At 52.5% G+C, this 24005-nt stretch overlaps 1 protein-coding gene across 2 annotated transcripts in view; it reads right to left on the bottom strand.

The window, feature by feature from the left end:
- Window positions 1-1778: 1778 nt before the first annotated feature.
- The window catches only part of ASIC2 (acid sensing ion channel subunit 2), a 1026910-nt gene continuing 1004683 nt past the window's right edge, over window positions 1779-24005 (bottom strand). Inside the window, exons 4-10 of one of the 2 annotated variants that reach the window (XM_036835403.1) lie at window positions 16525-16675; window positions 14319-14375; window positions 12901-13054; window positions 10641-10732; window positions 7274-7353; window positions 4699-4767; window positions 1779-2714 (exon numbers count right to left, since the gene is read on the bottom strand). In XM_036835403.1, the coding sequence (XP_036691298.1) occupies window positions 2613-2714; window positions 4699-4767; window positions 7274-7353; window positions 10641-10732; window positions 12901-13054; window positions 14319-14375; window positions 16525-16675 (705 nt within the window). In that variant the 3' untranslated portion in view covers window positions 1779-2612. The remainder of the gene's footprint in view (window positions 2715-4698; window positions 4768-7273; window positions 7354-10640; window positions 10733-12900; window positions 13055-14318; window positions 14376-16524; window positions 16676-24005) is intronic. The other variant, XM_036835402.1, reaches the window with a different exon arrangement.

Here is a 24005-nt window from a genome sequence, read left to right as displayed (position 1 = left end):
AAAGAAACTTTGAAGATGTGATTAGTTAATAACCTTGAAATAGGAGGGTTATCCTGGATTATTGGCTGCACCTAATCTAATCTAGCCTAATCTAATCTAATCTAATTCATCTGAGTCCTTTAAAAATGGAAGAGGCAAGCAGGAGAGGATCTGAGCTAGAGGGAGGTGTGACTACAGGAGAAGGTCATTGTCTTTGTGATGTAAGGACTCAACCCATCATTCCTGTCTTTGAAAGAGGAAGAGGCCACAAGCCAAGGAACGTGGGTAGCCTGTAGAAGGTGGAAAAGGTGAGGAAATGGTTTCTCCTCTAGAGGCTCCAGAAAGGAAGGCAGCCCTGCTGACACCTAGATTTTAAACCAGTGAGACCCATGTCTGATTCTTGGCCTCCTGAACTGTAAGATAATACATCTGTGTTGTTTTAAGCCACTAAGTTTGTCATTTTGTTACGTCAGAGATAGAACACGAAAACAAGGACACTTCCAGCAGCTGTGCACCCTGTTTCTAAAAATTAAAACCCAGCTTCGCTAACAGCCCTGGGCAACCCTAGCTGAGAGGTTGCTTGGGAGGAGACATCAGAGGGATGCTCTGTCCCAGCTGCCTCTTGGAGCCTGGTGACTGCAAGCTCCCGGCCCCGGCTTGTTGTGTGTGGCTGGTGTGACTTGTCCCACTGGCAGGGGGAGTAGTACTGTCACAGCACCTCGAGTCTGAAGGGGCCTCTGGAGATCATCTGTGAAGACACAGGTAAGGTATTATCTTCATACTCAGATGGAGGGAACTGAGCCCAGAGAGGTGCATGATCTCATCCATCAATTCCTTGTGTTAGGAGAGAGAGAGAGAGAGAGATAGAGAGAGAGAGATAGAGAGATTGGATAGTGAAGCAGGGACCAGACTGCCTTGTCTAGCCAGTGCTTTCGGTGCACTTGTGCATGAGGAGAGAGGTACAAACCATATTAGGTCTTTCTTTGTGGCTCTGGGGATGACTTTGAGTTGGGAGTGGCGGGGGGAAGTAAGGGGAAGTAAAAGATTAGACCACAGGAACTGGCCCTGCGGAATTAGCAAGTTGCTGTGAGGACGAGGATTCTGCAGGAGCAGGAAGCTCTCTCTTGCCACAGGGGGGGCTTGAAAGGGCATGCCCCGTCCCCAGCAGAGGGCACCTCTCCCGCTCCTCGCCCACATGGACATGCTCTCAGGAGTCGTGGGGAGCAAGGCAGAAGTAGGACAGTTTGATGGGGGTGAGGAGGTGGGTTGCAGAGAGGGTTGGGAGAGGCAGGAGTGCGGGAGGGGGCCCTGCTGGGGCAGGTGTCCAGCCTGAACTCACTGGCCGGGTCAGGAGGAGCCAGGACAGAGGACGGAAGAGCAGAGGGATGTGAAGGCCTCCTCTAAGGTTTGCAGGGCTGGGCGGTGTGCTCTGCCTCCCCGTCTGCATGCCACGTGCCTGTGGTCCAGCGCAGCGTCATTCAGACCTCGGGCTGAGACCCATTCGTGGGGTGGGGAGGCCATTCACAGTGTTGTGATCAATAGTGTTTAAAGATGTGGGATAGAATAGAATAGAATGCAGAGCGTACGTGTTTTGTAAAGGTAAGTAATGCATAAACGATGTCATCTAATTATCTATCTATCACCTATCTATCTATCTATCATTATCTATCTATCATTTATCTATCTAGCTATCCATCTATCTACCTATTCGTCCTGTAGTTTTTGACCTGGCAGATCTGGCTCTTTCCTAAAGTCTTGGGGAGAAAGAGTGCGGGGGAAGGGCAGAGACGACTCAGCCATTTCCACAAGACCAGCTTTTAATATGAGTGTGATTGGAAGCACAAATAAATAAACGCCAGAGAAAATGGAAAAACCAAACCAAACCTCAGGACATCAAAACCCAAATTCAGAAAACGAAATGAAACAGATCTTCGACAGACAGACAGACAAAAAAAAAGCCCCCCAAAGAAACAGAATCAGACTGTACAAGCCGTGTCACAGGGAGAGCAGAATGACGTGGGCACCGCGGATGAGTGCCCGGGGCAGCTGTGGAGGGGAGGGGGGGTGGCCCTGATCACCCTGTGGGCCGGCTTGGGGAGGTGGGGGAGGGCTTTGTGGGCAGGTTAAGAACCTTCACAAACTACACAAGGACTGGACGTCGTCGAGTTCTGCGGTTTCCCTCTTGATCGTGCAGGTGTGATTCCAGCGTGGCCTCGTGGTGACTTTGGGGCTGGAACCTGGTCCCCCTGCACTGCTGCAGAGGGACTACTGGAAACCGCACGGAGGAGGGTCAAGTACAGAGACAGACGTGGAGGCGGTGCCGTGAGGACTCAGAGCATGCAGTTGCTTTTTACATCCGGCAGTGAGATGTGATGGCAGGTCGGTTCTCGGACAGTTCCAGAGCGTGACTCACTTCTCCTAAGAGGGACGGGTGCGCGGCAGCAGGGCCTGAGGACGCGTCGTGCCAGACGAGGCTGGAGCGAGGTTTTGACAGAGAGTTTGCTATGTGTGCATAGGGGGCTCTTGCTTCTTTCCGTCGGTCGGCAGGGGCCACCCCACCTGAGCCTGCCGTCCCCTGTTCTGGTCCTGGGCCTCAAGGTCTGTCTGGGGGGTGCTGGGCGGTCGGAGGGCTGTCAGCAGGCAATCTCCTCCAAGGTCCCCAGGGCCGTCTGCAGGGGCACGTTCACACTGTGGCTGATGGTTTCGGAGTGGTTTGGCATCGGGTCACAAGTGCTCTGGTGGGAAGGGGAAAGTGGGCGTTGATGCTCATTCAGCAAAAGTTCATCACGATGCCCCCCGGGCAGCCCAGCCCAGGCCCCGGGAACCACGCTGCCCACTGTGGGCTCCCCTGGGGCACAGCTGCTCCGCCCCAGACACCTCCCGCGCCGGCTTGCCATCCTGGTGCATGAGGCTGAAGGGGCCTCATAGCCTTTAGAATCCTCTCCATTCTCCACCTAGGCACACCCCCACCCCCACCCTGCACCCGCAGAGTGGGGATGGGGCTTAGCGACTGGTTTGACCTTCTCTCTAGTGGTCCCCTGATGTGTCACCTGAAGCTACATCTGAGTGGTGTGTGTAGCTTTGGAGCTTGGATGGCCCTCGCCCTTGGGGCCTCTGTTGGGTCAGCCTGGGCTGGAGGAGGGGTGGCCTGTGGCCAAGCCTGGGGCAGAGGGTGCCAATCGCTGAGGCCAAGCAGTGGAGGCCCCTGACAGCCAGAACCCTGACTCCTGATCACAGCTGCCCACAGGACCTTTAGGTTAGGCTGGCCCCAGGGAATTGTCTTGGGTCCCTGAGCAGGGTGGGGCTGAGATGGCTTTGAGTTTTCCAGGTGATTCCCAGGCCGCGGAGGGCTGGAGGCTGGGAGGGATGGGAGCAGAATTCTGTGCCAAGAATGCGGGGGAGATTTGATGAGGATGAGGCTGGGGGAGGGGGAGGGGCTAGAGTGGAGGCTAGGCTCTGAGACATTCTGAAGGCCGGTGGGGGAGGGAGCCTGTGCTTGCTACGCGCTCATTATAAACTAGGCAAAGCTCATGGCTTTACAGGCCTGGCCTCGCTTAATCTGAATGGCACCCCCTGAAGCCCCAGTGATTTAGCAGATGATCAGAAAGGGAAGTAACGAGCTCCCAGCTGCTACACACGGCTGGGAAGCGGGGACCTGGGATCCAGGCAGGTAGCTGAGTCGAGAGCCTGGCCTCCTTCCACACTGCCCTCTCCTCAACAGAAGCTGTCTTCTGTTCAAGCAGAGGCTGCAGGGACCCGAGAGAATCAAAGTGAGATTTTTTTAGCCTGGGAGATGGGTAGAGAAATAGTGTCTGGAACAGAAGTGGGAGCCCAAACAGGAGGAGGGGGCTGGGATCCATTTGGCATGTTATGATTTTAAGGGGGCAAGTGGCCACTGAATGGGGTGGTCTCTTGGGGCCGGGTGCTGACTTGGTGAAAGCCAGCGATACCTGCAACCTTCAGTGGAGACCGGGGTCCAGGAGCAGACTGACTTAGGGACGGAGAACGAGCAGCTTAAGAGGTGCTGCCCCTCTGGCTCGAGGAATGAGAGGCAGAGTAGGACAGTGGTTAGGGAGGCTTTGTGCCCAGCTCTGACACTCAACTCCAGTGTAACCTTGGTCTCTGAGCTGCGACTGCCTCATGCACAGAATGGAGATAAAAACAGACCTTCCTCTAGGGTGACTGCCGGGTTGAAACGACATGGCGCTCTTAAGGCACTTAGCACAGTGCCTGACATGTACCAGGCATGCAATGGTTAGCAGTTCTGATGGGTATCATTGCCACTACCAAATTCACAGGGCACCACACCCTACGTCCCCTTCAAGATGGGGTAGAGTACCAGGGACATCCCTGCTTGTATTCTGCCACCCCGCAGGATAAGGGAGTGGACCTACGCAGAGCCTCTCCGGTTCCCCCAAGGCATGAGAAGAGGGGCGTGGCCTCTGGCCTGGGAGAAGCTGGATTGGTCCAGGCAGAAGCATCTCCTGGTCTCCGCTGCATCCACGGCTTACTGCTGGGTTCTGGGGTGAGTCTCAGAGAGAGGCTCAAGGCTCAGTTGGAGTGTCCTTGGATTTGGGAGCTGCAGTGTCACGAGCCACGGAAAGGTGTGCAATGAAGCACGGCCCGCCCCCCGGCCCTACCCGGCCCGCGCATCTGGGTTAACACGGTCTGTGTGTGCCAGAGGAACTAACCAACCTGCAAACCCCGGGCTGCCCTTACCACATTCTCGTCGTGGCTCCCTTCCTCCTCTTCTTTGCCAAGCAGGTCTAATAGCTTCTCTTTGATCAGCTGCAAGAAAGGCAGGAAGGGGGTGGTCAGGCCAGAAGAACGGCACCAAGGTAGAGAGAGAGACCTCCCTCCACGTGGCTGGGCTGGGGCCCCTACCCAATCTTTGGGCTGAGATGGGATTTTGGAGCAGGAGCTAGAGCTTGGAGGGGGTCACGGGGGGGCCCGGTCTCCCAGTATGGCTGGTTCCTTGTCTGTCCTGGGGGGACAGAATTACTCATCACTTTTGAGGCCTGACAACTCCACAGTTCACAAGATCGGGATACACCTGAGTTCTCAACATTTTATTCTTAGCAAGAAAGGGTAATTACTAAATATGTTCCCTGGTGCGATTCAATTTCTGTGATTTTGTATATCTTTTCACAAAAATGAGTAAACACGGCAGAATGAAATCTGGCCGTGGGACCCGGTTTGGGAACAAGGTCACCATGCTGAGAGCAGGATGTGGCACTCTAGAGGCCCCTGGTCACCGGTGCCCTCCGGCTCCCCGCAGTGACTGCCAGCGGCCTCTGGCCATCGCCAGCCCCCTCTGGGATGCAGGCCACTGCTCTGCAGGCCCCGTTTGCTAGGCTGAGACTCAGGTGGTCCTGGGGACGGTGTTGGGCCTGGACTTCCCTGAGGGATTCTGGAGTCCCTGGAGCCATCCCGGGGCTGGGGGAAGGCTGACGTGCACCCGGAGAGCTCAGTGACTGAAGCCACTGTTTGCTGTGTGAGAAGCTTTCAGAGGCTTTGTCCAGCTGCCCCCTGAGGGTGACAACTCCCGGACAGTTAGTGGCCAGGAGCGGCAGGGGTGCCCTTGCTCTTCCTGCTCAGGACTGATGAGCACGGCAGGAGTGCTCCTTCCCGAAACCTGCCTGGACCACGGAGGGCGCTGCTCGGGTGACGGGCCACCAGGAGGGCAGGGGTGTGTGTGTGTGTGTGTGTGTGTGTGTGTATGAGGTGTGCATGTGGTGAATGTGTGTATTTGTGAGCAGTGTGTGTGAGCACGGTATAACTGTGTGTGGTATATGTGTGTGAAGTGTGTGGTGTATGTGTATGCAGATGTTGTGTGTGAGTGTGGTATAAGTGTGTGTGATGCGTGTGAGTGGTGTGTGTGTGGTGTGCGTGTGGTGTACGTGTGTATTTGTGAGTAGTATGTGAGTGTGGTATAAGTGTGTGTGGTATATGTGTGTGCATATGTCGTATGTGAGTGTGCTATAACTGTGTGTGATGTGTGTGTACAGCACGTGTGTGAGTGGTGTATGTGGAGTGCGTGTGGTATATGTGTGTGCATATGTCGTATGTGAGTGTGCTGTAACTGTGCGTGATGTGTGTGTATGGCACGTGTGTGAGTGGTGTGTGTGGAGTGCGTGTGATATATGTGTGTGCATATGTCGTATGTGAGTGTGCTGTAACTGTGCATGATGTGTGTATGGCACGTGTGTGAGTGGTGTATGTGGAGTGTGTGTGATATATGTGTGTGCATATGTCGTATGTGAGTGTGGTGTAACTGTGCGTGATGTGTGTGTATGGCACGTGTGTGAGTGGTGTGTGTGGAGTGTGTGTGATATATGTGTGTGCATATGTCGTATGTGAGTGTGCTGTAACTGTGCATGATGTGTGTATGGCACGTGTGTGAGTGGTGTATGTGGAGTGTGTGTGATATATGTGTGTGCATATGTCGTATGTGAGTGTGGTGTAACTGTGCGTGATGTGTGTGTATGGCACGTGTGTGAGTGGTGTGTGTGGAGTGTGTGTGATATATGTGTGTGCATATGTCGTATGTGAGTGTGGTGTAACTGTGCGTGATGTGTGTGTATGGCACGTGTGTGAGTGGTGTGTGTGGAGTGTGTGTGATATATGTGTGTGCATATGTCGTATGTGAGTGTGCTGTAACTGTGCGTGATGTGTGTGTATGGCACGTGTGTGAGTGGTGTATGTGGAGTGTGTGTGATATATGTGTGTGCACATGTCATATGTGAGTGTGCTGTAACTGTGCATGATGTGTGTGTATGGCACGTGTGTGAGTGGTGTGTGTGGAGTGTGTGATATATGTGTGTGCATGTCATATGTGAGTGTGCTGTAACTGTGCATGATGTGTGTGTATGGCACGTGTGTGAGTGATGTGTGTGGAGTGCGTGTGGTACATGTGTGTGCACATGTGGTGTGTGAGTGTGGTATGTGGTGTGAATGTGAGGGTGTACACACACCCGTGTCTGAAGCCCCCTAGCAGCAGGAGGGGCTCAGGGCTGTGGCCTCAGCACAGTTTCATCCTCTTCTTCTCATCCCTTCTGCTCCCTCCCTGTGAGTGTAGACAGCCCTGAGGATAGGCCTGTGGCTTCTGTCTCTCTTACAACCATCCCTCCCCCAGTGCCTAGGAGGTGGTGATAGACAATATCCATGGACAGGGAGGAGGAGGCGGCCCTGGGGGAAGAGAGGCCGTGCTCTCCCCCATCCACGCTTTGGTTCTGGACGTCGGGGCAGGATGAGGGCACCAGGTCGTTCCCCCACGAGCGATCCCAAATCTTACCTCATAAATATAATCAAAGAGCTCTAGTATTGTAAGGATACTAGCACCAATAAACAATCCCATCTGACCACCAATATCACCTGGAGAGAGAGAGAGAAGACAAAGACTTGGCTTTCCTGACAGTGCTTCCGAAAGGGGCGAACAGACTGAGAACTCGGAAACCAGGCTTCCTGAATGGGTTCCCCTTCCCGGGGGGCCTGGGCCTGGTAGCTGGGAGGCCAGGCCCTTGACGCGTCCCTCCCTCACTGCACAGCTCTGAGAGCTGGTGGGTTTGGTTTTCAGCACCCATGGGGATGGGAACTAACCTGGATGCTTTTGGGGGGGGGCCTGGAATAGACCTCGTGGGCCGACAGGCTTGTTCAGTTCTGTTCAGAACCACACTGGTGGGGCTCAGGTTTGGCTCTGGGCTGGGAACAGATGAGGTGCGTGTGGTCCCTGGCCTGGGCGAGGACACAGTCTAGCTTGAGACGTGTGTCAGGTGCCCTGAGTGAGGGTCTCTGGAGCAGTAACACAAGAGACACCCCCCAATCATGACATGGGCTTTGGGGCCACCTTGGGGCCTCTCTCACCCTTGGGATAAGGCCGTAGGAAGCATCTCCCTATCTCCCCACCTAAAGGTAAATGTTCAGTTTGGTCTCTTTCTAGAGTAGAGGTCCTTGCCCTGGATGTTGGCCCCACCGACCAAAGTCTTTCTAGACTGGTCTTCGGATCCCCTTGCATCAGACTCTTGGGATACTTGTAATCAGTGTAGATGCCTGGACCTACCTGAGGCCTACACAATCAGAGTCTCTGGGGTTGGGGTCTGGAGGTCAGGATTTTAAAGTTCCCGGGTGGTTCTCTGGCCCACCAAACTTTGAGAACCGCTCTCCTGTGGGAGCTTCCAGTGGCTGGAGACCCCCTGAATTGAATGCAATCCATTGTGTGTGCACCTGGGCATTTGCAGAGGGAGAGTCCGTCTTTCACAAGTTATTATCAGATTCTCCAGGGGGTTCTGATCCCCCCAAAGCCCCAAGCGCTTCGTTCCAGAGGCAGTGTGGCGGAGCAGGGGGCTCTGAGGTTGTGAGTTTGGAGGGTGGCCGCCAGCTCACTGTGCGGCTTTGATAAGCCCTGACCTTCTCAGGAGCTTTGCCTTCCGGGGACATTTGGTGGTGGAGGTGGTCAGGGGGTGGGGTGGTGGTTGGAGGAGATGAACTGTGAAGTCCTTTCCAGCTGTGACCTCTGAGACTGGCAGCTGCTGGGCTGGGCTGGGCTGGGGAGAGCGGGTGCTGTTGGGGGTGAATATACCGTCCTCCTGGAGATTCCAGGCTGACCTCTTGGTCTGAGAACTTTCGGATAAGTACCTCTGCCCACTCCTCCTCTGATTATGGCTGGAGAAGCCCAACAAACACATCCCCAGGCGAACAAGCCATGACGACGGGGAGGCGGCTCTTCCTGGGGGGACCTGGTTTGGGGCTCAACGTGGCTCCCCTTCACTCCTCTCCTGCCCCTCCGCCCCCTCTAATATCCTCAATGGAGGCTTATCAGGGAGTGTGAACAATGCATATGCACGTCAGGAGTGGGGCGTGTCTGTGCGTGTGTGAGCCGTGTGGCGGGGCGTGGGGTATGGGCCTGGGTGCCCCGTGCGCGAACGCGTGTGGGATAGAAGCAGGCGATACGTCTGACCACCGACAGCTTTACATAGGCGGCAAGCCACGTCTAGGGTAGCTACACGAGTGCGCCCAAATGCGGCTTTGTGGGAGCGGGCACGGTGTGTCTGACTGAGCATGTGTGAGCATGTGCGGGTGTGAGCACGTGAGTGTGTAGGCACGCAACTTGTGTGCACGTACGTGTCTCTGTAGCCGCGTGGCTTGCATGTGGGCCTGTGAGGGTGTGTTCACCGCGGGAGGGGTGCGCTGTGTGTGTGGGGGAGGGGAGGGACGGGCCCGATTGGGTGCCGTGGCTCACGGTTTGCGAGCAGCATTTGCTGTCCTCACGGGAGGTACAGATGGCAGCGTGATTTGCACGGCGGGCTATTCTGGGTGGGAGCAAGATGCTGGGAAAACGCTCTCTCACGTCTGCTGCAGGGACCAGCTACCTCTCCTGACAGATTCGGGGCTCAGGCTCTCGTCGCTGTGTGTGTGTGTCTGAGTGTGACTGTGAGCCTGTGTAGGGGAGGGAAGGGGAGGGGAGGGGAGGGGAGGAGGCATGTCCTTGGTCTTCTTTAGGAAATAAAGGTGGCAGGAGCAGGGCTCTACCACCAGCTCAGGGCATGAGGCCCTTTGGCCACAACAATCTCCAAGGCCCAGGGTGATGACCACCTTAGCCCAGCGGGCACCCCACGGTGGCCCAGTTCCCCAGCCTCCTGGGAGAGGAACAGACACGCTCAGATGGTGCCGCAGGGTAGGCCCTGGGTCCCTGGCATGGTGTGTCCAGGTGCCAGAAACTACTATTTATGGACCTCCTGTGGGCTGGGGCTTTTCCACATTTAACCATCACGGCGAACTCACAAAGTGAGTTTTATTAGACCCATTTTACAGATGAGAAACCTGAGGTTCCGTGACGCCACCTGCCCACGTTCTCCCAGCTGGTGTGCAGCAGCCGGTGGCTTGCTCTCCCCCTGTACTCCAGGTAGAAGGTGTACGCCTCCCCGCCCTCACCCAGGATGCTCTTCTCACCTGATCCAGTTCACAGAGACAAGAGCTATTTTTCCTCGAAGCCACAGACACCAGATCCTTTCTTGAGAGTGCGTGGGAGTCGGGGGATGAGTCCAGAGCAGGTCTTTTTAACTGTGCACCCGCAGGGGTCTTGTGAGTTTTACGCTGGGCTGGGACTGTGTTGAAATTAACTTCCTGCATCCATCATGTGCCCTCGGGGCCAGGGGAGCTGGCCCTAGGGTGGGGGGGGCAGTCAGGTTTGTAGATTTCTGGGGGTGCATGGCCCTGCTGTTGTGTTTGACAAAGGGCTCTCAGTCCAGGGGGGCACCGGGCCTTCTCAATGCAGCAAAATTGCTTTCCAGTGGGGGCTCCATGGGGGACCCTCCCTGGGCCCACTGCCTGGGACCACCCACAGCTCAGCCCTCCCTCCACTTGACAGCTCTTTCTTCCTGCCATGGCCCCAGGGCTCTGACTCCAACCTGGGGGCGGAAGACCATAGAATCCCAAGAGGATGGCGCTGGAAAGGCCCCGAGAGGCCGTCTAGCTCACCTACTTCATCGTGTTGATGGGGGAACTGAGGCCTAGACTGGGACATGAACTGGGCCTAACACCTCCAGCACGTGGAGTTCTTCCCATTCTGGGGCAGGAGCAGTGCAAAGGGAAGAGGGAGTAAACCGCCCACCAGCCCATCCCCATGAGACGCGGACATTTGTGCAACAGACACTCTGACCTACCAAGTAAGGCAGCAACTTCGTACGCCTTCTTCTGTTCAATGGTCTCATAATTGAGAGCCTCAAAAAATATATCCAGGACGAGGATGTTCTCTCTGCGGAGGAAATGTCCAGTGTCATTCGCGGTGAGAGCCATCAGGATCCACGGGGATCGTCTAATACAATTTCCCCACAGACAGATGGGGAAACTGAGGCCCAGGGAAGTGAAACAACTGGCCCAAAGTTAGAGCTGGTTAGTGGCACAGCTGGGGCTTGAACCTGACATCCTGACTCCCAGCTCAGAGCTCTTCACGGGCCTGGAGGCATATATCAGCTGTCCCCTTGGTCCCTTATTGCTAACGCCCCTCTCTCTCTGCACCCTTTCCAGGAATCCTGCCTGGCCTCCAGGTCTCTGTGCTCCCAGAGGGTCTGCCTGGGCCCTTACGTGCAGGTGAGCTCAGCACTGTCTTGACAAGTCTTGCTCGCCTGCCCCCAGCTGACCTCCCCTGCCCGCTCTGGAGAGGCCCCCAGTTCTTACTAGGATTGATAGCAAGCTCCTCCTAGTGGGGGCCCTACCCCGGATGGCCAAGTCAGCTGCAGGGACCAGGGAGGGTTTTTAGGGAGAAAACTCACACCTGGTTGCAGGTGTTCTGATGGAAGCACCCCGGTTCCCTTTTGCTCTTTTGGGCAGATGTGTGCACGAGACACATCTAGGCAGGATAAGTCATTACGGCCGGCACAATGTCTGCGACAGCGGGGCCTGGCACCTCCTACAAAGTTCCCTGGCTCCTTCCACGACGTGGCTCACAATGACCTCAGTGCTCCTTGTCCTCAACCCACAGGGCAAAAGCCGTCCCAGGATGAGGTCTGGTGACGGTGTGGGCAGGAGGGAGAGGCTGGGCGAGAGGAGCCCTTTCCCCGCGGGGCTCGCCCAGGTGCCATTCGCAGTGTCACCCTCTCTTGCCTGGTTTATGGCAACTGCTTCCCACCTGGCTCCCTTCCGCCCACCTGGCTCCCTTCCGCCCACCTGGCTCCCTTCCGCCCACCTGGCTCCCTTCTGCCCACCTGGCTCCCTTCTGCCCACCTGGCTTCCGGTCTGTTCTCTATCTGCCGCCTGAAGGGTCTTCCTACAACCGCTAAACTAATCCACGTGACGTAAAATTAGCATCCAGTTCCTCCATCACTCAGGCTACATTTAAAACGCTCAGTAGCCGCATGTGGCCAGCGGCCATCATGTAGGACATCACAGATAAAGAACATTTCCAGAAGGTTCTACCTAAACGGCAAATGTGAGCCTGTCACTCGCCTGGTGGAAGTTCTTCTGTGGCCGCCTGTCCTCTTAGAATAAGTCCACTCCCTGCGTCCCACCCCCGCCCAGCTCAGCCTGCAGGATCCTCTACCTTGGACACAGCCACCTCCCCCAGCCTCCCCTTCCCGTAATCTTGTCTGCCCTTCACTGATTTTCTCTGCTGAGCCTCTGCCTGGGACACCCTCTGCTCCTGTGTCTTTCTTTCACTTATTCTGTTAAAAGATATATATATATTTTTTGAGCGTCAACTCTGTGCCAGACACTCCACAGCAGAGAACAAAACAAGAAAGTTTCCTGCCCTCAAGGAGCTTCACTTTCGTGAAGCGGGCAAGTTAATTTCAGGAAACACACACGTGCATATAGAATTACACACGGTGGTGTGTGTTATAAAGGAAAACACCAGAGTGCTTCCAGAGAAAAATGACAGGAGGGGACTAATTTAGTCGTCCGAAGAGATGACGTTTAAATGGAGACCTGCACAATGAGGAACCAGCTAGGTGAAGACTGAGAGGAAAAGCATTCCAGGCAGAGGGAACAGAATGTGCAAAACCTGCCTGGAAAACTCCTCTACATCCTGTAAAAACATCTCTGGATTGACATATACACTAATAGGTATAAAATGGATAACTAATAAAAAAAATGCAAAAAGCAAAACATCTCTGAAGCTTTCCTTGACAGCATCCTTACGCAAGGTGCGGCCAGCCGCTTCTCTTATTACCTGCATCAGCCTATATAGCTTTCAGTTTAGTACTTGTCTCTCCACCAGACTATAAGCTCCTTAAAGGCTGGGGCTGCGTCTTAATCCGCTTTGTCTTCATATCCTGAGCCTGAGCACAGAACGTGGCAAACAGCAGGTGCTCAATTAATGTCTGCCAAATAGAATTAATTGCTTACCTTGCCCTCTTCCTCGACTGCCCCCCATGTTTTCCTAGTTCATCCTCCCCCACCTCCATCCACCATGTCCACTTAACGTACGAGATATATTTTTCTGATTTGTTAAATTTCTTCTCGAGGTACTTGGCTGACGTCTTGCTGGGGATCTTCACCATGGAGAGCTCTTTGTTGTAGCGGGTCAGGTTGCAGGGTGTCCTGCAGAGACAGTAATTACTGTCCTTTTCCGCCAGCAGACCTGGAGGGGAGAGGGAGGCAGGGCTTAGTCAGGTGGACCTCCTGGCCCAGAGGAGCCAGGTTCCCGCAGCAGAGGAGTGAGCTGGGAGGAGGTGCCATCTGGGTAAATGAGGGGTGGGGGGCTGTGGAGAGAAGGAGGGCCGGGCTTTTGCTACAGGTTGATGAGGGTGTGAGCTCTCATAGAACGTGCCCACTCTTTCTCTGTTACTCGTGGTCCTGTTTTCCTTCTGCTTCCTTTACTGTTATGTCACCCTTTGTAAATCTTTGAAAAGGCACCACTTTTGCAGAATGGGCTCCAAGGGAGTCCCGGACCCCTCACCTTCCCAGGGCCTTCTTCTCTGCTCCTAGTCTCAGTTCTCATCTACAAAGGGGGCTGTTCTCCAAAGGCAAGTGTGGGAGACCATTTTCTCTGAAACTCTGGGCTCCGTGGTTCTCCCTCCAGGGCTCCCATATAGCCAATGCCCACCTGCTCTGCTCGCTGGTTTAGGACGCGGAACTGAGTCTTTGCATCCATTGGAAGTCACTCCTTCTCCTTCCCGCCAGCCCTCCCGGAGGCGTCTGGACCTGTGAGTCCAGAGCTGCTGCACTTAGATCCAGCAAGGGCAGCTGCTGAACGAACTTGAGTCCGGATGATTTAAATACTCTCTGCTTGTCTTGGTTATAAATCATTTCCCGGGGCCGGAACAGGTGGGCACGTGGAGTGGGTCTAGCTTGGGGGCTGCAGCTTGTTTGTGTGATCTCCCTCACTTGGAAGTTTTCCAGGGTGGGGGGTGTGGACCAGCAAACACCCAGCAGAAGGAGGGGGAGTAGGGGGGCGCGCCTGGCTCAGGGGAGCATGCAGAGACAGGACAGCCTTGGAATAACCGCCAGAGTGTGCGCGGGGAGATATCGCTGATCTCCTTTGGTGCCCACCCGGACGCTCACTGCCCATCCTCTCCTCATCTCTGCCCGCTCCTCTGCATTCCGCAGTGCTCTCTGCTCCCCCGAAATCCACTCCTCCCCTACCCCCACCTCTCTACCTCCTTTCTTTCCCTAGTCTGGTTTCCAGCCCTCATCCACTTGCATCAATTCCCTCCCCCACCCCTCTTCTCCTTCCTCCTCTCCATCTCCCTCTCCCGTCCCTGCAGGGACGCCACCCTTTCCAGCCTCTTTCCCCTCACCCTTCCCCACTCCCCTTCCCCCCATCTCTCTGCTGCACCCGGAAGTTCTCCCAGGTCTTGATCGCAGCCCCTCCCCCATCATTCCATCTGGCCCCTGGTACTGACCTAGGGCAGGCTCTGCACACTCCTTGTGTTGCTCAGGGGTACAGAAAGGGGCATCCCCTGCAAAGAAGAAAGACAGGGAGAGGTACTCAGGCAGCAACCCCTCCCCTCCTTGGGCTGGGGGAAGGGATTGCATCCGGGTACCTTGGTAACCTAGGAGGGGCAGCAGTTCACCAGTGGATGGTCAGAAGGCAGCCATTGCTCAGGGCTGCCTGGGGGTAGTTGGGGAGCAGAAGACTGGGTTCTGATCTGTTCTGTGATAACAAGACCGGTCTAGCTAACTTCTCCCAGATTGCACAATCTGGCTTACATATGTGATAGGAAAGCGTTGACAGTTAAAGTGGGGAAGCAGTGGTAAGCACCTACTAAGTCCTGGGCATGCATTGTCCCCTTTAACCCACACGGGTACCTTCGGAAATAGGAAATACTGTATCTATTTCACCCAGGAGAGAATTGAGGCTTAAGAATCCTGTTTTCCCAGGACATCAGAGCTAGCGGTGATGGAGGTGGGCTTTGAACCCAGGTCTGTCTGATTCCGAGGCTAGGGCTCTTTCCACCACACCACACTGCTGTAGGGGAGTGAGGGCTGCTTTGTTAGTCTCCTCTTTGCTGTGCCCTTAATTCCACATTATAATTGAGATGCCAGTAACAGTGTCATGGGCAGGGGGTGGGTGGGGGGAGGGAAATGATTAAAATCTCTCCTGCTTGCTTTGGGCTCAGGTTCCATGGGGAAACTTCACTGGCTGGTGATCCAGTCTGAGCATCAGGCAGGTAGCATTTACCAGTGCTCAATTCTCTCTGGTCTCTGTAGAAATCCAGAAGCTTTTTTTTTTTTTTTTCTTTTACCAAGTGCTAAAGTTAAAGCCCACCACGGTATCCTTTCCTTACCTTCTCCCTAAACACCTTTGTTTTTCAAGAGCTGAAGAACTGATATGCTTCCTCCTTTCTAATAATAAAAATTTAACTGATATGTTTCCCTTTTTGCTCTGTCTTCTAGGAAGCTCAGAGGCAATTTTAAAGGTCGATAATTCTAAATTTAGATTGCTAGAGAAATTATTGATCATAATGCACTAATTTAGAATTGAGCTCTAAGGATGTTCATTTCAGCATTGGTTATAACAGAAAACAATTGGTAATGAACAAAACGTCTGATATCAGGATTTAGCTAAATAAACAAACGAAGTATGATATAACCATGAAATTGTAGCCATGAAATATAACAGCAAAGTTCCCAGCACATAGTAGGTCTTCAGTCAACGGTACTCTCGATTCCCTCTCCCCATGTGTTAACACAATCACCACTGACGTTTGCAATTGACAAAGCTTTCTTTTTGGCAGCACTGCGGAGCTTGCGGGATCTTAGTTCCCTGACCAGGGATCGAACCCGAACCCCCTGCAGTGGAAGCACGGAGCTCTAACCACTGGACCACCAGGGAATTCCCAACAAAGCATTTTTATATCTTAGCCTAATTTTATCCTCCTAACCACGAATGATTGTGTTTTAAAGATAATGGAGGTAAGAACAGAGAGGTTTAGTAACTTGTACCAGGTCACACAGCAGTAAAGTGGAGGAACCTGAGTTAGAAGCCAAGGCCACTGACTCCAGCCTCAGTCATCCTTCCTTCCATGCTTCAGTACCAAACTCTTCCTGCCCCAATCAGCCCCCCTCCCCGCACTCCACTTCCACCTCTGACAAGCCAACTGCCTCTAATGATGGCTGCACGCATTGTTAGTCTGACAACAGAAATGTCAGTACACACGCATTCATTTGCGGGCTGATGGACTCTTGCCTAGCTTGAAAGAGTGCTAGACAGTTGGATGCAAGAAGGGAAACATCTGGAGGAAAGCAATAACCATCTGGATGTTTGAACGTGTACCACACCAGGATGCAAGAATTGTAAGCATCCAGATATCTGGACACTGAACTCTAGGAGGGAAGAACAGCAAACAATTAGCAAACACATTGAACATTGGGAGGAACGTTCTCCAAACACCTGACCACTTCTGGACACCAGGATGCCGCCTTGGTTGCCAGACTGGATGTTTCCATCCGCCCTCTAAGCGTTTGGGCATCAAATAACAGTCTTCCCAGAACAGCATCCTTTTGCATCCTCGTGGAGTGGGTGAAGAGTTTCCCATCAGGGTGAGAAATGCAAAGAAGGTCGCAGGTAGTCCTGGGCCCCTGCGGCTGCCCTCGCCTGGCACTGACCTGGCATGTGGACCATGCGACAGTTGCAGTTCTCCACGATGTAGCGGGTCTCACAGTCAATCCGACAGGCAGTGATGCTGTAAACAGGAAAGAAGTCGAGTCCCATCTCCGAGGACCGGCACTCGCCCCACGGCGGGGGCAGGTATGTGAGCTACAAGACAGGAAGGAGAGGGCAGCAGTCAGCCCCAGAGCTCCAGCCTCGACAGGCCCAGGGGCTCATTCATTCACTTATGCAGTTAACAAACCATTATTGAGCATCTACCGCATGACAACCTCAATTCCATTGACCTCCCAAGCCTTCTACGTCTGGCTCCAATACCAGTTTTCCTATCTTATTTTTTTTATAACCTTCTTATAAATGCTGATCTTCTCAAAGTCTCTGACACGGGCCACATCTTCCCACTTCCACAATTTGTCATCTCCCATCTCTCAGCAGCAGAGAAGTGAGAGAAAAATTTGGGGGCTCTGCCTCTGGGGGCCCCTCCTTTCTAGGATTTTTCTTCCCATTTTTTTTTAGCTTTTCTGGCAACCCCGAACTCTAGCTTGAGACTTTTAAACTCAATGACTGCTGCTTTCTGCTTGAACTCTATCTACAATATTCCCTTAGAACTCGACGTGCCCTCAAAGGAGAGATCAGGTAAATAAATGTGTATTTCATCCAGTGTGATTCCCTTCCTTCAAGGGCTGTATACCCTCCAGTTTCTGCCTGTTTTTAGTCTCTCTCCAATGCCATCAAATAGTACTTTCAAAATATTTTGTCCAGAGTTTATAATTGTTACTTCCAGAAGGGTTAGTCTGATATAAGCTGCTCCACCATTACTGAGAACCAAAAGTCTCTCTATGTATTTTATTTAAGACTCATAATATTCCTTTGAGGGAGCTGTTCCTATTCTCATTTTATTCATGACGAAACTGAGTATCTGAAAGGCTAGTAGTCTGTCCAAGATCACACACAGAGCCAGTGGCCGAGTCAGCATATGGACCTAGGAATTTCTGACTCCAATCTTGCCCTTGTATACTACATTGTCTCTATAGGAAATTGATGAAAGGAGGGAGAAACACTCCAGAGAGGACTTTTCAGAGCTTTTCTCTTCTGTTTTTTTTTCTAACAAACAGCTCCTTTCTTCTTCCTTTCCCATGAAGGTTTGCATTACTCTCTCATCTTTCTTTGGAGCTCATGAGCTGACCAGACTTTTGCACAGATTTCCTGCATGACTTTGGATAAGTCGCCGCTCTCCTCTGGACCTTAGTTTCCCCATCCGTAAAGAGGGAGTATCTGGGGGTAGGTTTGATAGTCTATGATTAGAATGGATTCAGTCCCCTACATTGCTCAATATTGGATCTATAAGCACACAAACTGAGTTTGGGAAGAATTCATAGTGACTTTTGGCAAGGCAGGGGGTCTAAAATGATGTAAAATCCTTTTGGGAGACTGTCATTTCTTTTTCTTCTTCTAAAACAGTTTCCCACTGTGGGTGGACCAAGAATGCAGCTGGTGAAGCTCGGGGGATGCGTTACTGTTTGTTCAGGGTCAGTCACTTCCCTTGTTTTATACAGAGGTTGTGATCCAGATACCATGGCTACCCTGCTGTGGCTGGTTTACCATTTGTCCCATCAGATTTTCTGAAGCCTCACACACCACAGCAGCTGGAAAATCGCAGTGTGTACGGCATCAACTCTTGCTTACCAACGAGTGTCTGAAAGCGGGTTGGAGTATTTGTTTATCCTGGGTAAGCGAAGCCTCAGGGGGACCCTGAAGCACTGTCTTCAATTATCTGAAGGGCTGTCTCAGGGAAGAAGAATTAGATTTGTTTCCTGGCATCCCAAGGGAAAGATAGACACAAGAACAGTTGTCCTAAGGGAAGTGGGGACGATGATCACATTTATTGATGTCGCAGGCACTGTGGTGGGCACAGCACATGCATTCTCTTATTTAATCCTAAAGAAGGATAAATTCTGTCTCAACTTTCTAACCTGCTACTATGATTCAATGATAACATCCCTATCTTGAGGGTGAGGTCCCCATCATGAGGGGACCATACAATTACCTGGCTGGGATGGGAAGAGAGAGATTCAAGTACTGCATGTGCAGTTGGAGATTCTAAAATCTCTTAAAGCCCTTATATCCAATCATAGACCCTACATCTATAATTGTAATTTGAGAACTAGAGACAGTGGAACAAGTCAGACAGAACCTTGAACCTCACTCTTTCATGGGCTAGTTGTGTGACACTGAGTAAGTGACAAAGCCCCCCATCCCCCATCCCCCGCGTTTAGCCTCCTCATCGGATTAAATAAGTGCCCAGCAGCTAGTAGGTACCCACCAAGGCTTAGTTCCTATCCCTTTCCCCTAACAAACGTCTTCATGTTTTTCTACCCTTTCATTCAGTCAACAAATAGTCCAGCTCCACCTCTGCTCTCCTTACAGTCTGGTTTTACAGACTAGCGAAACTCCATCCTTTTTGGCTCAAGTTATTTTGCACTGGGTTTACTATAAGAACTCCTGCCAATGCAGATGTCCAAGTCAAGAGGACACCAGGCCGCTGATGTAGGGGTCTGGAGCTGGGAGAGAGATCTGGGCTGGAGATGTAAATGTGTGTGTTTGTGTGTGGCTTTAGTGGATCTTGAAGCTGCGGGGTGGACGAGTCAGCCCAGGGAGAGAGGAGAGACACCAGGATCGAGTCTTAAAGTGTTCCTGCATTTACTTAACAACTCACCCGTCCTTAGCCTTTTTTTTTTCTCCCTGTGCCGTGGAACTGGTGGGTTTGCACAATTGCTTACATTTATGAGCTGAGCAAAGAACTCAGAACTTCTGTGATGGCATACCCCGGTGCTTGCCTGTCATCGCTCCACTGTCTTGAGGCTTCTCCCCACAGTAGTTTTCATTTTCTAGAGAGAACTTTGTGTTTGCACCCTCCCTGCCTAGGGACGCCCTATGCTGTTCCTCAGCCACTGGCTTTCCCAGCCTCTCCCAGCCCATAGATCCCGAGGTGTGCCAGCAGGTGGCGCTGCAGTTAGCCTAGCTGCTCAAGGCGGGTCTCTGTAGTCAGAGATGCTGGGAGGGAGACTGTCTCATAGGACCTTGCCAAGTTCCCTTGGCCTTTTCCTTGTGTCTGCAGCCCACAGAAGCCTTGGCTGGGCTGCTCCTAAGGGAGAGATGCTGTGACGATGATGAGACCGCCTAGGAATATGTTCATTCTGCTCCTGGAAAGGGTAGAAAAGACCAGAGGAGAGACAAAGGAGGAGGGAGACAAGGAGAGATGCCCACTGAGCTCACCTGGTACCCACCTGGCTCTTTTGTCATGCCCGCCGCTTGGGCTTTTGATTCAGGGGCTGGACACGTTGCTCACCTGGACCAGATCCCTTTAGGCTCTGGGATTCCCCTGCAGGTTCCTTCCCAGGGCGGGGTCGGGGTCTTCGTTCTGGCCTGCTTGGCTTCCTTCTCTTCCTCACTAGCCCACGTGGCCGAGATTCTCTGTCTGGTCCTCTGTCTGCCGGGAGCACCCATGTTAGGAGCACGTGCTCTGTGGTCAGACCCAGCTGGGTTGGAATCCTGGCTCTGCCACTTGCTTAGTGGGGGACCTCCTCTTTCTGCATGAGAAGCACCCTAAGATATTAACTACTTCAGAGGGATACTGTGAGTTTTGAACATAAGGTACGTGTAACCCATCTGTGGCCCTTGGCTGACGTCTTCCGGTCTCTGTTCTGTGTCATATGGATAGGATGTGAAACTCAGCCCCTTGTTCATTTCCACAGAAAGCCCACTCACCCAGGGCATTAGAATATAAGGAAGGTGTCAGAGTTGGAGGAGGGTCTACATCAGAGCAAAGCTCCTTCACCTTGCCTAAGCCCAGCCCCTCTCCATCTTTCTCCTTTCCTTCCTTCTCTCCCTCCTCCTTTCTCTCTCCTTATGTGCTTTGCCACCCTTTGCAGGAGCAGAATCCACTTACTCTTAAGTAGTTGCATCATCCTCTGTCATCTTGGTAACATGGCAACAACCTTTCCCGTGGAGTTTCAAGGAAAGGCACTTCCCTCCCTAGGAGGAATGCTAAAGCCAAATGTTATGTTTTTTTTGTTTTTTTTTTTTTCTGCCTCGTTCTGTAACAAGACGAAACATCTCCAAGAGTGCCTGGTGAATAATAGATGCTGAATGAACCAGAGACGTCGTTGGCCTCTTTTCTCCCCACTAGGGTGCTGTCTCACCGTGTACAGTGACCGGGCAACAGAGCTGGTCGTGCTTTGCATCCGTAACACAGATATTCACTCTGATGACCGGAAACACAGAAGCACGCCCCGATGACCCGTTGTGCACACTTATTTTCTGTTACTCCTGGAGTCTTCCCTCTGGGATATCTGTGTGTGATTGACCGGGAAGCTAGCATGCAGCAGATTTGACCACTTCTTCGTGATTGTGCCCGAAATGAAGCAGAGTGGGTAGCATTGTGAGAGGAGCATTGCTGGGGCTTCCAGGGAGAAGGGCTGAGTGCAAACACCCAGTGAGGTTCCAGTGACTTATGTGGTTCCTTGGGCAGGAATTGTAAACTCTGAGCCTTGTTTAGCTGCTCCATAAAGCAAGGGGTGTGGACCAGAGAGCTGCTAAATGCCTCCAGAATCTTCAAAGTTTTGAGTCTATGTGTCTCACTTAATACAAACCGGGATAAAGTGTGGGCAGAGGGGTGGGCTGCTCTCCGGATGATCGATGGGGTCTGAATATTTGGCTCACAATGTGTTTTCTTCCCTCCGGGTGTTTGGTGAAACTGATCAAGATGAGGCCAGAGTGGCCCTGGATCAGAGTCAGTGGGAAGCTTTCACTCTGGGAAAAACTGCCTTGAGAGTGAAGGAAAAAATCCCTTTTGTGAGCTGTTTTCCAGAGAAGAGAGTCAGCAGGGGTGTTCAGCTCGCTCAGTGAGGCTCCCATGGATGAAGAAGTGCTCAACCAGAGGGAGCTGGCCTCGGGGTGCAGGGAACAGGAGTCGGGGTGCAGTCTGGGCTGTTACCAAAGGCTCAGTGGGGCTTTTGTAAGCCCAGCCAGCCCAGTGGTCCAGCCTAGTTGAACAAGCACTTCATTAACTCCTACGATGTGCCAGGCACCGGTGGGCACTGGGGCTAGAGAGGTGAGTAAAATGGGGGTACCTGCTGTCCAGGGGCTCCTGTTTGCCACAGACCCCTCCTGCCACCACTTTAAGGTGTGTCCCCAGATTCCCAGGGCCTGTTCTCTTCTTCCACCCAAGCCTGCACAGCTGGGGGCAAGTGGGAAGAACATGGTGCCACCACAGACAGGCTGTGTGGCCTTGGCTAAGTAACTACTCTGGGTCTCAGCTTCCTTATCTGCAAAACAGAGCTAATTATCTGTAACTCCCAGGGCGTCCCTGAGGGTTAAATGAGACAATAGGTGGGAAGAGCCTCACGCATCAGCGTTTCCATGTGTTTGTTGAGTCCTAGGTTTGGGAAGTGCTTGTGAAAGTCCTTCATTAAAGGTATCAGTCGGTGGTCGGTTCCACATGCATTTCCTAATTGGCATCCCCCTCTTCAGCTACACTCATATCTCTTCCTGTTCACTGGATCTCAGGCCTCTAGTACAGGGGCTGGCATATAATGGGTGCTTGATACTTATTGAATGAATGAGTGAATGAATGAATGAATTGCACCACCCTGCTTTCTTCCAGCCCCAGTACAGAGGATGAGGGCAGGGGGCTGCCCTCTCCCAGTCCAGCAGGAGCAGAGGGTCCTCCATGTTGGTCTCCACTAGCTCTGCACTGAGGTGGGCTCAGCACCAAATCACATCTGAGTCCTGGATTAGCTGATGGCAGGTTTTCCTGTGTGATCTTGATCATGTCACTCAGCCTCTCTGTGCTTCTCTGTTCCATCTGTAAGGGGCAGGGCCCTAAAGGTACGGTGCTCCGAGAGGCCCCAGGTTCTAGGATCGGTGGCCTCGTGAGGTCTCCCTGCTCTTGGCCATGCCCTGTGATCACCCCCCCTCATTTTCCCACCTTCTACTACAAGTACAAACTTCCCCCTGGCCCACCCAGATGGAGGGGAAATCAGAGCCTGCTTGCTTTCTGAGCCATAATTTTTGGTTTGATGTTTTTATTGCAGCCCACGGAGTGATTTAAGTGTGTTCACAAATGATTATATTGTGCTCCTTTTAAACAATACTAAAATCAAATAAAATACTAAAATCAAATCCACCAATCAGTCGGTAACACAGGCAGAAATGGGGTCTCATGGGAAGCATGTCCTTGCAGGCAGCACAGAAGCAGTGAGGCGCCCGCCCCCCTCCCGCCCCATCCCCGTGGTTTTCGTGAGTGTTCAGTCCCCAAGGTCAAAGCAGGAGAGACGGCACCAGGAAGAAGCAAAAGTCATCGCAAAGAGACTGAGCAATAATAACCCCTCTCGGCTGGAGACCCTGTGGGAGGTGCTTGTAAGGACAGCGTCTCTTTCAACCCACACAATGACCCTGTGTGAGTAAGAACTACTTGCCCTAAAGACTCACTGTAGACTAATTGATGGTATAGACACCGCTGATATTTGCTGAGCCCTTACTCAGCACCTTACTTGGACTGATGCCTCAAATCCTTACCATAGCCTTGTGGGGTTGGTACTTTTATGATCTCCATTGTATATCCTGGGAGACTGAAGCGTTAAAGAGACTGTGGTCATAGACAGTAGGAGGCAGAGCTGGAACTAGAAGCCAGCAATCTACACGTTTATCAATGTGCCGTGCCTTGCCTTGCCTTTTACCGCAGTGGGTGGGGTCCACAGGAAGCAGAGGCAATTCCTGGGTGGGTGGAGGGAGGCTTCAGCAGAGATGTGGGGATGGGAACGTGGGTTCTTCAGAACCCAACATGGGAAATGTTGCACGGAGTCATTGAACAGTGTAGCCCTCACAACAACTTTGCCAGTTAAATATTATCATCCCCATTTTACAGACGAGCAAACTTCAGTAACTTGCCCAACACCACACAGCTAAGACGTGGCAGAGGCAGGAGCCAAAACCAGGTCCGTCTGACTGCAAGGCTCCTGACTGGGGGTCAGGGGACAGCCTCATCTTGGCTGTGCTGTTACCCTGCTGTCCTCTCTGGGGGACATAGCTTTTTCATCTGCAGCATCTGGGTTCAGAATAGATAACTTCCAGGTGCAGTAGAGTATAGGGGGTGGTCTACAAGGCAAACCAGATGACTGCACCCCTCCCCGCATCCTGCACAAATGGCAGCCATCACCAGTGGATCACAGATGTCGTGTTAGAACTTATCTAAACACTGCCGTTTGACTGAAATCAGAACCGAGAGGAGATGTTGTATTTAGGGAAGCTTCATCTGCAGGAACCATCAAACTACACATTGTTAACTATTCGCATAGACTAGATAAGACTTATTATGTACTATATAAAATACAGAACGTGACTTCCCTGCAAGAACGGGAACCACAACCTGCCCTCTTGCGTAGGAGCCTCCCCCAAACGGCATTTGGACCATTTGGAC

The sequence above is a fragment of the Balaenoptera musculus genome, chromosome 20 (genome assembly GCF_009873245.2).
Source record: "Balaenoptera musculus isolate JJ_BM4_2016_0621 chromosome 20, mBalMus1.pri.v3, whole genome shotgun sequence".
Lineage (NCBI taxonomy): Eukaryota > Metazoa > Chordata > Mammalia > Artiodactyla > Balaenopteridae > Balaenoptera > Balaenoptera musculus.
This window is presented reverse-complemented; position numbering and strand designations above follow the sequence as displayed.